Source organism: Heterodontus francisci, chromosome 23 (assembly GCF_036365525.1).
Source record: "Heterodontus francisci isolate sHetFra1 chromosome 23, sHetFra1.hap1, whole genome shotgun sequence".
NCBI classification, from domain to species: Eukaryota; Metazoa; Chordata; class Chondrichthyes; order Heterodontiformes; family Heterodontidae; genus Heterodontus; species Heterodontus francisci.
The window spans coordinates 11,604,591-11,619,698 of NC_090393.1; the positions used below are offsets into that span (position 1 = coordinate 11,604,591).

The 15,108-nt window shown below is 41.0% G+C and overlaps 1 protein-coding gene across 1 annotated transcript in view; it reads right to left on the minus strand.

Moving 5' to 3' along the window:
- snap29 (synaptosome associated protein 29) overlaps positions 1-15,108 on the minus strand; it is a 30,493-nt gene that overhangs the window by 12,389 nt on the left and 2,996 nt on the right. Inside the window, exons 2-3 of the mRNA XM_068054680.1 lie at positions 4,752-4,942; positions 1,020-1,105 (exon numbers count right to left, since the gene is read on the minus strand). Of these exons, the coding sequence (XP_067910781.1) occupies positions 1,020-1,105; positions 4,752-4,942 (277 nt within the window). The remainder of the gene's footprint in view (positions 1-1,019; positions 1,106-4,751; positions 4,943-15,108) is intronic.

Sequence of the window (15,108 nt, forward strand, 5' to 3'; positions counted from 1 at the left end):
GTTTTTATAGAGCTGGCTCAGTTCAGTTTCTGATCAATGGTGACCCCCAGGATGTTGATGGTGGGGGATTCAACAATGGTAATGCCATTGAACATCAAGAGGAGATGGTTAAAATCTCTCTTGTTGGAGATGGTCACTAGCTGGCACTTGTGACATGAATGTTACTTGCCACTTGTCAGCCCAAGTCGGAATGTTGTCCAGGTATTGCTGCATGTGGGCACAGAATGCTTCAATATCTGAGGAGCTGCGAATGATACTCACTGCATTCATCAGTGAACATCCCCAATTCTGACTTTACAATAGAGGGAACGTCATCAATGAAGCAGCTCAAGACGATTGGGCCTAGGACACTACCCTGAGGAACTCTTGCAGCGATGTCATGGGACTGAGTTGATTGGCCTCCAACAACCACAACCATCTTCCTTTGCACTAGGTATGAACATTGGACCACATTTAACTTTGGGCTTCTTGTTTTCCTTCTATAAAAGGCCTCAAAACAGGAACTAATTGAAGATTAAAGGATATTAGGAAAATCTAACAGATAGTGCACTGATTTCACCTTGTAGTTTCTCCATTCGCTTGTACTAAGATATATCATTTTATTGGAGTAGAAATATTGCATCTGTCAGCCCAGTGCCAGATATTATAAAATGTGCATCTCATGTCCTGTTAGTACAGGATATTTAGAATGTAACCTCATCTAACTTCATAAGTTAACAAAGTGGTCTCTAAAGCCGATATATTTACCCAGCAAGTAACAGACACACAGGTCAGTGAGGTTACAGGATTAATCCCTTTACTCATCCAAGTGTTGGGTGACCTTATCTGCAGTAGCAGAGAGTTCAATGAGTGAGGAATAAAAAAGACAGCAGCCAAAGGGAGCAATCCAACTACCTCTGTTGGAAAGGTGAGCCCAGAATTGGATTGGGTGTTGATACTCTATAGTCAAGATGGAAATTTTATAGCAGTGGAGGCAGCCATTTGACCCATTGTGTCTCTGCCCGCCAAAAAAGACTTACCCGATGTGTCTAGTTTCCTCAAGTTCGGATGGTTTGCCTGGTACTGGTCTTCCTGCTGCATACTCTTATCCAAAGCATCTTGCAATCTACCACACAGAATTAACAAAGGGTCTTGCTTTAAATAATGAACAGCTGATTAATGTAGAAACTGAAATGGTCAAAGTTGACTTACAAGCCCTAGGACTAACATGTAATATTTTATTACTTCCTCTGACAGATTGCATCCTACATCGCCAGTAACGACAGTGGTTTGAGACAAGAAATTAAGCATGAGTTACCAACGCCCATCACTTCCTAGCAGCAGGGCATAACAGAGCTCCAAAATAGAAATAAATGCCAGGATTAATATTACAGCATAGGGCTTAGAAAAGCAACATTTAGGACATCTTTGTTAATAAAATCAGATTGTAGGCTTCTGCTGCAGATCCTTAGGCATATGGCAAGCTAGACTATTCTGTAACTGGAATGACTACAGCAGGTCATTTTTAGTAACAGCAAGTTCCAGATCAGAAGGACTGAACCATTATTTTCCACAACTGGAATCCCAATAGCTCATTTAAGACTGGAGAATGGGTGGAAGGAGATGGGAAGTTATGGGCATTCATTTAGATGTGCTGTTAATTGGATAAAGTCAGGAGATTTCAGTTTTTAAAATCCTATTTTACAGATAGGTACATATAGTTCTCTATTTCTTTATCCAAGACGGATTGAAATACAACCAGCATTTATATAGCACCTTTTAGTGTAGTAAAGTGGCCCAAGGCACCTCGTAGGAACGTTCGCAAACCAAATTTGATAAGTAAACTCGTCATAATAAAGGAATTCAACACACACGATCATACACAGTTTTGCAATCAATCATCACCAACACAGCTAATACAAAAGTGGGATAGATTAAATGAAAGAAATTTAGCCAAGTACAGCAAAACAAAGTTCATATCACACAAGTGAGACACCAGCTTATTATAACTCCCCCACCCAGCTGGACAATGGCAGCAAGCACTTTACTGCTCTATTAGCACTGTCCAAAATCAAAAGACAGAACATGCTGATGTCAACAGGAAATCGGGCACTTTCATTTTTGACTTCATCTTAGTTCCTTGTATGTGATTAGCATTTCAGAGACTGCAGATCACAGAAAAGTGAAACAAAACAATTGATAAAAACGTAGAAAATAAGTAACTTCTGAATTGAACTGAAATGCTTGATGCATGTAAAAGCATATACTAACGATACGGTCGTCCATTCTGTATTAACTCAATGGGGCTTGATTTTTGCTGCCTTGAAAGGTCAGGCGGTTTTAGTCTAATCATTTTTCTTTTGTAGGAATAGAATAGTAACCGAGTGTGCTAAAATTAAGCACACCGGGGATCAAAAATTAGGAGTAATTAAATGTTGCTTCTCTGTATTAGTGTCAGCAATCCTGCATCAGAGTCAGACGGTTGTAGCCTCAAGACTGACACCAGAGACTTGAGCACAAAACCTAGGCTGACCCATCAGTGCCGCACTGCCAGAGGTGCCATCTTTCAGATGAGGCATTAAACTGAGGCCCCATCTGCTCTCTCGGTTGGACGTAAAAGATCCCAAGGAAATATTCAGAGATTGGGGAGACTGCTCCTGGTTTACAACCTGGCCAATATTTACCCCTTAACCTAAAACAGATTATCTAGCCGTTAACACATCACAGCTTGTTGCAGTTTGCTGTGCACAAATTGGCGACAGCGCTTCCTACACAGCAACAATGGCTACACTTGAAAAAGAACTTGATTGGCTGTAAAGCACTTTGGGACACCTTGATATCATGAAAGGTGCTATAGAAATGCAAGCCTTTCTTTCTTTAGAATGTAGCTCACGGTTAGACCCCATTACCCCCAGAGGGAGAGAAAGGGAACAAGATGTCTACAGTTCCTCAGACTATTGACTTTTCAAGGTTATCGATGAATTGAAAATTGGTAATTTAAAAGCAGCTATATACAACGATAGTTATGGTTCTCTGGTAGCGGAAGCAATCAGCATCAATTACAATGGATAAACTAATCCGCTGTTCAATCTAATGGGGTGAGCTCACCAACCCTCCTCTTAGTAGTTTGCCAACACATGTGGGGAGTCCCAGGTGAGAAATTTGTTGGAAAATCTGCAGCATTTGCCAGTGACAGAAAATTGGAGGCTTTTGAGAGAAAATACTGACAACAAGATACTGAATATTTCAAAGGTTCTCAAACCTAACACAAATGTTTCATGGCTCCTATATTTAAAACAATCTGGATTTTTCCAGCGGGGGTGGGGGAGGATAATATTTTTTAAAAATTCATTACAAGATTGGCGAATTTTACATCCGGTCAAGGTGAAGGTCATTAGAATCAGAAATGAAACATTTTTTTGTCCATCTGGTGTTCAAATAATCCCAGGTTTGGCAACAGGTAAACATCCTTCTACACTACCATAACCGCAAGAGCACCAGATTCTGCATATGCTGTGCAAGATTCCCATTTCCCCCACCAATTACTCTCACAGCCAGACCAATTAAATCTATGAGTTGGGATGAAAAGCGACTTGCAACCTGGGAATGAAGAGAGATCCAATACCAGATCATCCAAATAAAACAGGTTAACAGGTTTAGTTATAGCCTCATTATTAGATATGGGTGCAAACTTAAGACCCACTAAACTTAGCGAACTCAAGCACACATTGGACCCCTTAGTGATTTGACTGCTAGCTTTCAATTATCGAATGAATGCAGTTCCCTGCATTGGAGAAGCCTGTTCAATGTACAGAAGGCAAAAGGTAAAAATCTATGTTTAAGACACAATTACCTCCATTTACTATAGTAACGGAAAAGCTTGTAGGAGTATGAAAGGAAGTTGCTTTATCCTTGTATCAAAATCAACTAACATCCTCACACATACAAATCATAAAGTCTTGAACTCGGGCCTAATCAATAATTACTTCTTCACAAAGTTGCTCTAACTCTTCAGCTTTACACTATGACTAGACAGTGTGGTATTGTAACAGTATTCAGATAAACGAGCCTTCAGAGATCATATGGAGTTGCAGTTGTAAGGTTTTAATTACAGTGCTCTTTCTCGCTGATGTCAACACTGGATTAGGGCCTGCATGTCTGAGCAAGTTTTACTTGTATATGGGAAGTAGCATTCAATACCAATTTAGATTATACAGAGAAATTGCAATTATTAAAAACCTGCTGCTTTCAAATGGCACTTTGTTTAATTTACACAAATTTTATCTTTTAGCCATCAATTAACACATATGGATAGACTGGGATTTTGTATAGCCATCACCATGTACAATTATATTGGTTTTCAAGTTTGTGTGGGGGAAACCACCTACAAATATAGACAAGATCCAATCCCAACTTCCAAATTATGTTAGCTACTCAAAAGTAGGACAGCGCAATCATTGCAGAATCATATTCAATATACAACAAAAATACTTTTAATAGAGAAACATGCCCTATGGCACTTTACAGAGGAGAAAAATAAACACTAAGTGACAGAGTTAGGAGAGGTGAACTAAAGCAGAGAAGGAGTTGAGGAGAGATGAAGGTGGGTGGTGTTGATTTTCAGGGGCAAGTGAACCTCTGCCTACTGACAATGCCACTGAAGAGAAATGTGAAAAAGAGGGATCCAAGGATAGAATCTTGGGCTGCACTGCTGAGTAAGCAGGAGAGGGAAGAGAAGTGGGGAAGGAAAGGGAGGTCGAGATGACACTCACTTGGTCCTTGTTGGCTTTTCAGGTAATGGAGAGGCTTGTGGTTCAGGGTTCTTAGATTTGAAGTAGTTTGTAATACCACCAAAGATACTCTTGATGCTGTTGATGTGTTTCTGGCTAACTTTCAAATCCTGTTCCATTTTATCCATCATCTTGTCTGATCGGTGAAGAGCTTCACCTTGTCGTATTAGTTCCTGTGCAAACAAACCAAATTTACAGTAAATATTAAGACATTTATAAGACATTTGAATATGCTGCCCAGAGTAGCATAAATCTCAAATTAAATGTGAGATTTTGAAAAACCCTGGAAATTTAAAAAATACATCAACAGTAGAGTAGCAAAGAGTGAAAAGAACCCATAATTAAAGCAGCTGTAGCTTAGAAGCCAGAAACGTAAGTGAAGGATAAATACACTAATGAGTTTTGTTCTACTGTTTGCATATGGAAACAATGCACACCAGATTTGTTGGTAAATGGAACCCTCCAGTCCAGTGTCAAATTAGAAAAACACTTTTCGTTAAAAAGATGAACACTATTGCCAATTTGCTAGAATTGTAAAGTGTGCAAAAATGTCAAAAAGCATTAGAGTTCCTCTCGAATGTAGGATGGAATCCAGTGTGATTAAATGGACTATCATTGGGGAAAAGCAATCTCGCCTTTTTCTGCTTTCCTCCCCACCAGCCCCAGCCCCCGCTTCCCCCCCCCTCCCCAAGAGAATAAAGTAGTAACAATGGACATAACCAGAGTAGAGTGTCTCTTGTTTCAACACAGAGCTGTGCAGGAAGTTACTCAGCTATCCTGAAAGCTCTTCTTGTTTTGATTTTTTTTTCCAAAGATGTCTGTGGGAAGAGGGGAAAGAAAAGAAACGGGTAGTTTTTAAGATATGGTGGACGGGAGACATGCAGTGAATGTGGTGTACATGGGCTTTCAGATAGCCTTTGGCAAGGTTTCACACAGAAGACCAGTGAAAATTAAAGACGTATGGCATGAGAAAAAAGGTAGCAAACTGGATTAAAAACTGATTAGAAAGAATAAAATAGTAAGAGTTAAAGGTAGTTTGCCAGGGTGGTTGGAAGTGGGTAACAATCTCCCACAGGCGTCTGTTCTGGAACTGCCTCTGTTAAATGTAAACATCAACAATTTGGTTATAGGGCTAAAGGGAGCAGTGCCCAAATTTGCAGACACTAGTGAAACTGACTGTATAATAAATAATTCTGGAGGACCAAATGAAATTGTGTGAATATGGATAATACCGTGAGCAGGAAAAAAAGTGAGTTGGAATTCAGAGTCAGTAAATTTAATGCCAAACGTTTTAAAATAGTAATTATACTTTGAATGTGGGAAGACTGGGTTATGTGGAAAAGTGGTGATTTGGGGTTTCAGGTCCACAAAACCTTAAAAGCAGAATCTCAAATAGATAAAGGCCATAAAAATAGCTGGAGTTAATGGTGAGAGATACAGAATATAAAAGTTGAGATGCAGAGGTGAATCTATATAAACCTTAATAAGAACACTGTTACCAGAAGGATGTTGAGGCAATAGAAAGGGTACAGCACAGATTTACTGGGATGGCACTTGATACAAGGAATACAAAAATATTAAGACTTGAAAAATAGAAAATGTTTTCATTGGGACAGAGGAACAGAGAAGATACAGTGTAATTTGATAAAGATTAAAAGTTAAAAAAAGGAATATAGATAGAAACAGACTGTATCCAGTGATTGAGGGGTCTAGAACAAGGGGACACAGACACAAGATTAAATAGAAGAGATTTGCAGCAGAGATTTTTTTTAAAAAATACAGTGGATTAAGAGGCTGTGAAAAGCACTGTCAGAGTTTGTGAATGAAGCAGAAACCATATCAACATTTAAGAATAGATTGGATGGATAATTGAAGGAAGGCGATATGGGAGCAGGATGGGATTAGGACTACTGCTCATGTGGAGAGTAAACACCAACACACATCTGTTAGACTGAATGGCATGCTTCCATGTTTATGTAATTCATTCTTTGATTTGCTTACAAGTCTACTTCAAAGTATGGAGTTACAATTTTATACATACTGTAGGCGTAAGAGTTGGATGAATCATATCAACTGTTTCCTCATAGCTGTGACAGGCATGGAGAAGTGGTCAGGCTGTACATATTAATTGTATTGTGCCCAGATAAAATTAAGGAAATATTACCTGCATCCAGAACTGGTTATCTCATTGTCTAAACAGCAGTATGCAAATCTTTGTCTTTGGGAAATTGCAATTTAAGTTCATCAGAAGTAAATGACTCAATCAATATTAAAAAGAAAAAACAGCTCTAAAAATACCCTCATCACTCCCTTACAGAACCGCATGTTCGGTAAACAGTTAAAATCAAAGCGAGGTTTCCACTGTTTTCCTGACCTACAATGGTCATTAGGATACAATAGACTTTTTGAAGCTGCACTGCATTTTACGATAATTCTGTAAGCACACATTTAACATAGAATCCGACAGCACAGAAGGCAGCCATTGACCCATTGTGCCGGTCAGCTCTTTAAAAAGAGCTCTCTAATTAAGTCCCACTCCTCCACTCTTATCTCAAAGCCCTTCCATTTTTTCTTTTTCAAGTAGAAACAAAGATTTGCATTTATATAGAACCTCTCACGACCACAGGACACCCCCAAGCACTTTACAACCAATGAAGTACTTTTCAAGTGCAGTCACTCTTGTAATGTTGGAAACACAGCAGCCAATTTGTGTGCAGCAAGCTCCCACTAACAGCAATCTGACAATGGACAAATAATCTGTTTCGGTGATGTTGATCGAGGGATAAATATTGGCCAAGACACCAGGGATAACTCTCCTCTTCTTCAAATCTTTTATGCTCCCGAGGGGGCAGACGGCCTACGTTTAACATCTCATCCGAAAGACTACACCTCCAACAGTGCAGCACCCCCTCAATACTACACTAGCGTGCCCGCCTTTTTGATTTTTGTGCTCAAGTCCCGGTGTGGGATTTGAGACCACAATCTTCTGACGGCAAGAGTGCTAACAACTGAACCATAGCTACATCTTTATACAATCCCGTTTGAAAACTACTACTGAAGCCATCTCAAGCACTGCATTGCAGAACATAACTCACTGTTAAAAAACTCATCTTTACTCTGATTCTTTTACCAATTATCTTAAATCAGTGCCCTCTGGTGACTCCCCTGCCATTGCAAACAGTGGTTATGCTCCCTTCCAAACCTACTTCATCTCACCCCGTCAACATAAACTTTTTTATTCCTTTCTTCCTGTTCTTATGTAGCTTCCTCTGAAATGTATCTACGCTATTCACCTCAACCACTCTAAGTGGGAGCAAGTTCCACATTCTCACCATAGAATCTAAGAATAGTACAACACAAAAGGAGATTATAGGGTCTGCGCTAACTCTTTTGCAGAGCAATCCAGTTAGTCCCACTTCCCACTCCTTCCCTGTACCCCTGCAATTTTTTTTACTTCAAGTATTTACCTAATTCTCTTTTAAAGGCTACTATCGAATCTGTATCCACCACCCTACCAGCCAGTGCATTCTAAATTCCAATCGTTCATTGCATAAAACATTTTTTTCCTCACATTGCTTGTGGCTCTTTTGTCAATCACCATAAACCAGTGCCCTCTGGTTATTGACCATTCACCCACTGGAAACAGTTACTCCATATTTACTTTCATGATCTTAAACACCTCTATCAAATCTCCTTTTAGCCTTCTCCACTCAAAGGAGAACCTCAGCTTCTCCAACCTAACCACATAACTATAATCCCTCATGCCTGGAACCACTCAAATATTTGCTGTACCCTCTCTAAAGCTTTTAACATCCTTCCTAAAGTGTGGTGTCCAGAATTAAACACAATACTCCAGCAGGGACTGAACTAGTGTTTAATATGGTTAAGATTAGGGTTGTGATGCTCAAGTCACCATATAGAATCACAGAAAGTTTAAGGCACAGAAAGAGGCCACTTGGCCCATTGTGTCTGTGCCCGCCAAAAAACGATCCACCTATTCTAATCCCACCTTCCAGCATTTGGTCCGTAACCCTGCAGATTACAAAACTTGAGGTGCATATCCAGACTCCTTTTGAATGAGTTAAGGTTTCTGCCTCAACTACCCTTGCAGGCAGTGAGTTCCAGACCCTCACCACCCTCTGGGTGGAAAAAAAACTTTTCCTCATCTCCCCTCTTATCTTTCTACCAATCACTTTGAATCTATGCCCCCTCATCACTGACCTCTCTGCTAAGGTGAATAGACCCTTCACCTCCACTCTATCTAGGCCCCTCAAAATTTTGTACATTTCAATCAGATCTCCCCTCAGCCTTCTCTGTCCAAGGAGAACAATCCCAGCCTATCCAATCTTTCCTCATAGCTGCATTTTTCCAGTCCTGGCAACATCCTCGTAAATCTCCTCTGTACCCTCTTATGCAAATACATCCTTTCTGTAATGAGGTGACCAGCACTGCATACAGTACTCAAGTTGTGGCCTGACCACTGAGTAATACAGTTCCAGCATAACCTCCCTGCTCTTATATTCTATACCTCGGCTAATAAAGGAAAGGATTCCAAATGCCTTCTTAACCTGTCCTGCTATCTTCCAGGATCTGTGGACATTCACGCCAAGGTCCCTCATTTCCTCTACACTTCCCAGTATTTTCCCATTAATCGTGTATTCCTTTGCCTTGTTTGACCTCCCCAACTTCTCCAGGTTGCGTTCCATTTGCCACTTTTCTGCCCATCTGACCAGACCATCAATATCTACCTGCAGCCTACAGCTATCCTCCTCGCTATCTACCATACAGCCAATTTTCATGTCGTCTGAAAACTTCTGGATCATGCCCCCTACATTTACGTCAAAATCGTTAATATACACCACAAAAAGCAGGGGACCCAGTACTGAGCCCTGTGGAACGCCACTGGAAACAGCCCTCCAGTCACTAAAACACCCGTCAACAATTACCCTTTGTTTCCTGCCACTGAGCCAATTTTGTATCCACCTTACTGCATTTCCCTGGATCCCATGGGATTTAAAAAAAAAATCAGTCTGCCATGTGGGACCTTGTCAAAAGCCTTGCTAAAATCCACGTAGACCACATCAACTGCACCACCCTCATCTATCTTCCTTGTTATTTCTTCAAAAATATTCAATCAAGTTGGTCAAACAAGATTGTCACTCAACAAATCCATGCTGACTATCCTTGATTAACCTGTGCCTTTCTAAATGACAGTTTATCCTGTCTCAACGTCACAGGAAAGCTGGTAAGCGATTGGTGGGTATTTCTTCAGTGTCTCGTGTTTTTTGTAGTTTTGGCCAAGTGATTTAAATCAGGAGACGTCATTACAGGTTAAGAGTACACTTAAATAGTTTTTTTTTTTAAATACAGAGATCCAAATTAATTAAATAGAATAGAGATAGCTGAGCAGGCGATGTGCTGCAGCTGTAGTATGTGGGAGCTGGTGGATGCCGGTGCTATCCACTGTGACCACATCTGCAGCAAGCATTGGCTGCTCGAGGAACTTCGGCTCAGAGTTGATGAACTGGAGTCCAAGCTGCAGACACTTTGACATGTCAGGGAGGGGGAGAGTTACCTGGACACTCTTTCAGGAGACAGTCACACCCCTTAGATTAACTACCTTGAATTCAACCAGTGGTCAGGGACAGCAGGGTGTGACTGCGTGTCAGGCAAGTATGGGGCTCCAGAATTTAGCTTTGGAGGAGCCTCAGCCAGTGCTTTTATCCAATAGGTACGAGGTTCTTGCTCCCGGTGTGGACGAGGGCACAGACTGTAGGGAGGGTGAGCGAACTAACCACAGCACCGTGGTTCAGAGCGCCATTCAAGTGGGGGGGAAGAAAAGAGAAACGTAGTCGTAATAGGGGATAGTATAGTTAGGGGAGTAGATACTGCTCTCTGCAGCAAAGATAGAGTGTCCCGAAGGCTGTGTTGCCTACCTGGTGCCAAGTTTAAGGACATTTCTGCTGGGCTGGAGAGGAACAAGGAGTGGGAGGGAAACGATCCAGTTGTCGTGGTCTACATAGGTACCAATGGCATAGGTAGGACTAGGAAAGAGGTTCTGCTGAGGGACTATGAGCAGCTCGGGGCCAAATTAAAAAGCAGAACCACAAAGGTAATAATCTCCAGATTACTACCTATGCCAGTTTGCACATGGCTCAGAGTAAATAAAATTAGAGAGGCAAGTGTGTGGCTCAAAGATTGGCGTGGGAGAAATGGGTTCCGATTCATGGGACACTGGCACCAGTACTGGGGAAAGAGAGCTGTTCTGTTGGGATGGGCTTCTTTTGAACCATGCTGGGACCAGTGCCCTGGCGAATCGTATAACTAGGGTTGTAGATAAGGTTTTAAACTAAATAGTGGGGTGTAGGGTTCAATTGAAAGGAAGTTTAAAAAGTCAAAAAGTAACGAGAGAGCAGAGGTGAAGGGTAGTGACGGAGCATACATTAATCAGAGAGTGACAGGAAGGGACAGAAAATACAAGGATAAGAGTACAGTAGAAATTAGAACCAGAGTAGGTAAAAATGGTAAAAAGTCAAAGCTCAAGGCTCTTTATCTGAATGCACGTAGCATTTGTAACAAGATAGATGAGCTGACGGCACAGATAGAAATAAATGAATATGATTTGATAGCTATCACTGAGACATGGTTGCAGGATGACCAGGACTGGAATCTTAATATTCAAGAATTTTCAACGTTCCAGAAGAATAGGCAGAAAGGAAAAGGAGGTGGGGTAGCTTTGTTATTAGAGGAAGGGATCAGTGCAGTTGTGAGGAATGATATAGGTGTAATAGATCGTGATGTAGAATCAGTTTGGGTGGAAATAAGGAATAGCAAGGGAAAGAAATCACGGGTGGGAGCGGTCTACAGGCCCCCGAAGAGTTGCCTCTCTGTAGGACAAGATATTAATCAGGAAACAATGAAGGCTTGTACGAAGGGCACTGCAATTATCATGGGTGATTTTAATCTGCATATAGACTGGACAAATCAAATTGGCAAGGGTGGCCTGGAAGACAAATCTGTAGAGTGCCTTAGGGATTGTTACTTAAAGCAATACGTTGCAGAACCTACCAGGGAACATGCTATTTTAGATTTGGTAATGTGTAATGAGGTAGGATTAATAAGAGATCTCGTAGTTAAGGATCCTTTAGGGGGAAGCGATCATAACATGGTAGAATTTCAAATTCAGTTTGAGAGCGTGCATCTTGGGTCTCAAACGAATGTCTTCAACTTAAACAAGGGCAATTACAGAGGTAAAAAAAAAGTTGTCTGAAGCGGGCTGGGAAGATAGACGACAGGGGAAGTCAGTAGATGAGCAGTGGCAGACTTTTAAGCAGATATTTCATATCACTCAGCAAACATTTATTCCAGTCAGAAGGAAGGACTTGAGAACGATGAACCACCCGTGGTTAACAAAGGAAGTTAAGGAGAGTATCAAATCAAAAACAAAGGTGTACAATGTGGCAAAAACGAGTGGTAGGCCAGAGGATTGGGATTTTTTTAGAAACCAGCAACGGATGACTAAAAAACTAAGAGGGAGAAAATTGATGAGAGTAAATTGGCAAGAAATATAAAACAAACACTAAGAGCTTCTACAGGTATATTAAAAGGAAGAGAGTAGCTAAAGTAAATGTGGGACCCTTAGAGGATGAGACTGGGGAATTAATAACAGGGAAATGGCAGATAATTTAAACAAATATTTTGCATCTGTCTTCACAGTGGAGGACACTATAAACATCCCAACAATCTCTATCATGAAGGAAAAGGTGCTGGACGAACTGATGGGACTAAAGGCAGACAAGTCGCCAGGAAGTGATGGCCTGCATCCAAGGGTTTTAAAAGAAGTGGCTGCAGAGATAGTGGAGGCATTGGTCATGATATACCAAAACTCTCTGGATTCCGGTAGAGTACCAGCAGATTGGAAAACCTCTAATGTGACACCCCTATTCAAGAAAGGAGGGAGACAGAAAGCAGGAAACTACAGACCAGTTAGCTTATCAGTCATTGGGAAAATGCTAGAGTCCATTATTAAGGAAGAAATAGCAGGACATTTAGAAATATAGATTGCAATCAAACAGAGTCAACATGGTTTTATGAAAGGGAAATCATGTTTGTCAAATTTGTTAGAGTTCTTTGAGGATACAACAAGCAGAGTGGATAAAGTTAGATGCAGTATATTTGGATTTTCAGAAGGCGTTTGATAAGGTGCCAGCGTTTGATAAGGTGCCACATTAAAGGTTATTGCACAAAATAAGAGCTCAGGGTATTGGGGGCAATGTGTTGACATGGATTGAGGATTGGCTAACACACAGAAGGCAGAGATTCGGGATCAATGGGTCTTTTTCATGTTGGAAAGACATAACTAGTGGGGTGCCACAAGGATCGGTCCTGGGGCCTCAACTATTTACTATCTATATCAATGACTTGGAGGAAGGGACAGAGTGTAGTGTATCCAAATTTGTTGACGATACAAAAATAGATGGGAAGGCATGTTGTGATGAGGACACAAAGAATCTGCAAAGAGATATAGATAGGTTAAGTGAGTGGGCAAAAACTTGGCAGATGGAGTTCAATATGGGAAAGTGTGAGGTAATCCACTTTGGTAGGAAGAATAAAAAGGCAGATTATTTAGATGGAGAAAGACTACAAAACACTGCAGTACAGAGGGATGAGTGTTCTTGTGCATGAAACACAAAAGGTTAGCATGCAGGTGCAGTAAGTAATTAGGAAGGCAAATGGAATTTTGGCCGTTATTGCTAGAGGGTTAGAGTTTAAAAATAGGGAAGTCTTGTTACAACTATACAAGGTGTTGGTGAGGCCACACCTGGAGTACTGCATACAGTTTTGGTCTCTGTATTTAAAGGAGGATATACTAGCATTGGAGGCAGTTTAGAAAAGGTTCACTAGGCTGATTCCTGGGATCCTGATCCTGGGATTTCTGTGTGTTAGCCAATCCTCAATCCATGTCTTATCAAGAACGGCTAAACAGGTTAGGCCTTTATTCATTGGAGTTTAGAAGAATGAGAAGTGATCTTATAGCAACATAAGATTTTAAGGGGGCTTGACAGGGTAGATGTTGAGAAGGTGTTTCTACTAGTGAGCGAATCTCGAGCTAGGTGACAGTTACAGAATAAGGGGGCACACATTTAAAACTGAGATGCGAAGGAATTTCTCTCAGAGGGTGGTGAATCTCTGGAATTCTCTGCCTCAGAGTTGTGGAGGCTAGTTAACTAAATGTATTTAAGGAGGAGAGAGATAGATTTTTGAAATCTCGGAGAGTCGAGGGTTAGGCAGAGCAGGCCTGAAAGAGGAGTTGAGGCCTGGGACAGATCAGCCATGATCTTATGGAATGGCGGGGCAGGCTTGAGGGGCTAAATGGCCTACTCCTGCTCCTATTTCTTATGTTCAACAGATTCCAATAATTTGCCCACTACGGAGATTAGACTGACTGGCCTGTAATTATTCAGTCTATTCTTAGCTCCCTTTTTTAAAAAAAGGGTACAAAGTTAGCAGTTCTCCAATCCTTTGGCACCACACCGGTTTCCAGTGAGGACTGGAAAATGACGGTCAGACCTTCTGCTATTTCCTCTCTTGCTTCTTTTAACAGCCTAGGGTACATTTCATCTGGCCCTGGTGATTTATCAACTTTCAAGGATGCTAATCCCATTAATACGTTCTCTCTCCTTATGTTAATCACATCCAGTACTTCACGCTCCTCTTTAACTACAATATCTGCACCATCCCCCTCTTTTGTGAAGAAAGATGCAAAGTATTCATTAAGAACCATATCAACATCTTCCGCCCCTACATATAGATTACATTTTTGGTCTTTTATGGGCCCTACTCTCTCCTTAGTTATCCTCTTACTCTTAATGTATTGATAAAACATCTTTGGGTTCACCTTGATTTTGCTTGCCAATATTCTTTCATGTCCTCTCTTTACTTTCCTAATTTCCTTTTTGATTTCATCCCTCCACTTTCTGTACTCCTCGGCTTTCTGCAGTATTGAGTTCTCAGACATTAGCTTTCCTTTTCTGCCTTACCTTACCCTGTATGCTCCTTGACATCCATGGGGCTCTAGATTTGGCCATCTCACCCTTTCTCTTTGTGGGAACACGTTTACTCTGAATGTCTTGAATTTCCCCTTTGAATGCCTCCCATTGCTCTGACACTGATTTACCTTCAAGTAGCTGCACCCAGTCCACTTTTGCTAAATCACTCCTCAGTTTAGTAAAATTGGTCTTGTCCCCAGTTGAGAACTCTAACTCCTGTTTTATCTCTGTCCTTTTCCATAATTATGCCAAAACTGACTGAACTATGATCACCACCAAAATGCTCTCCC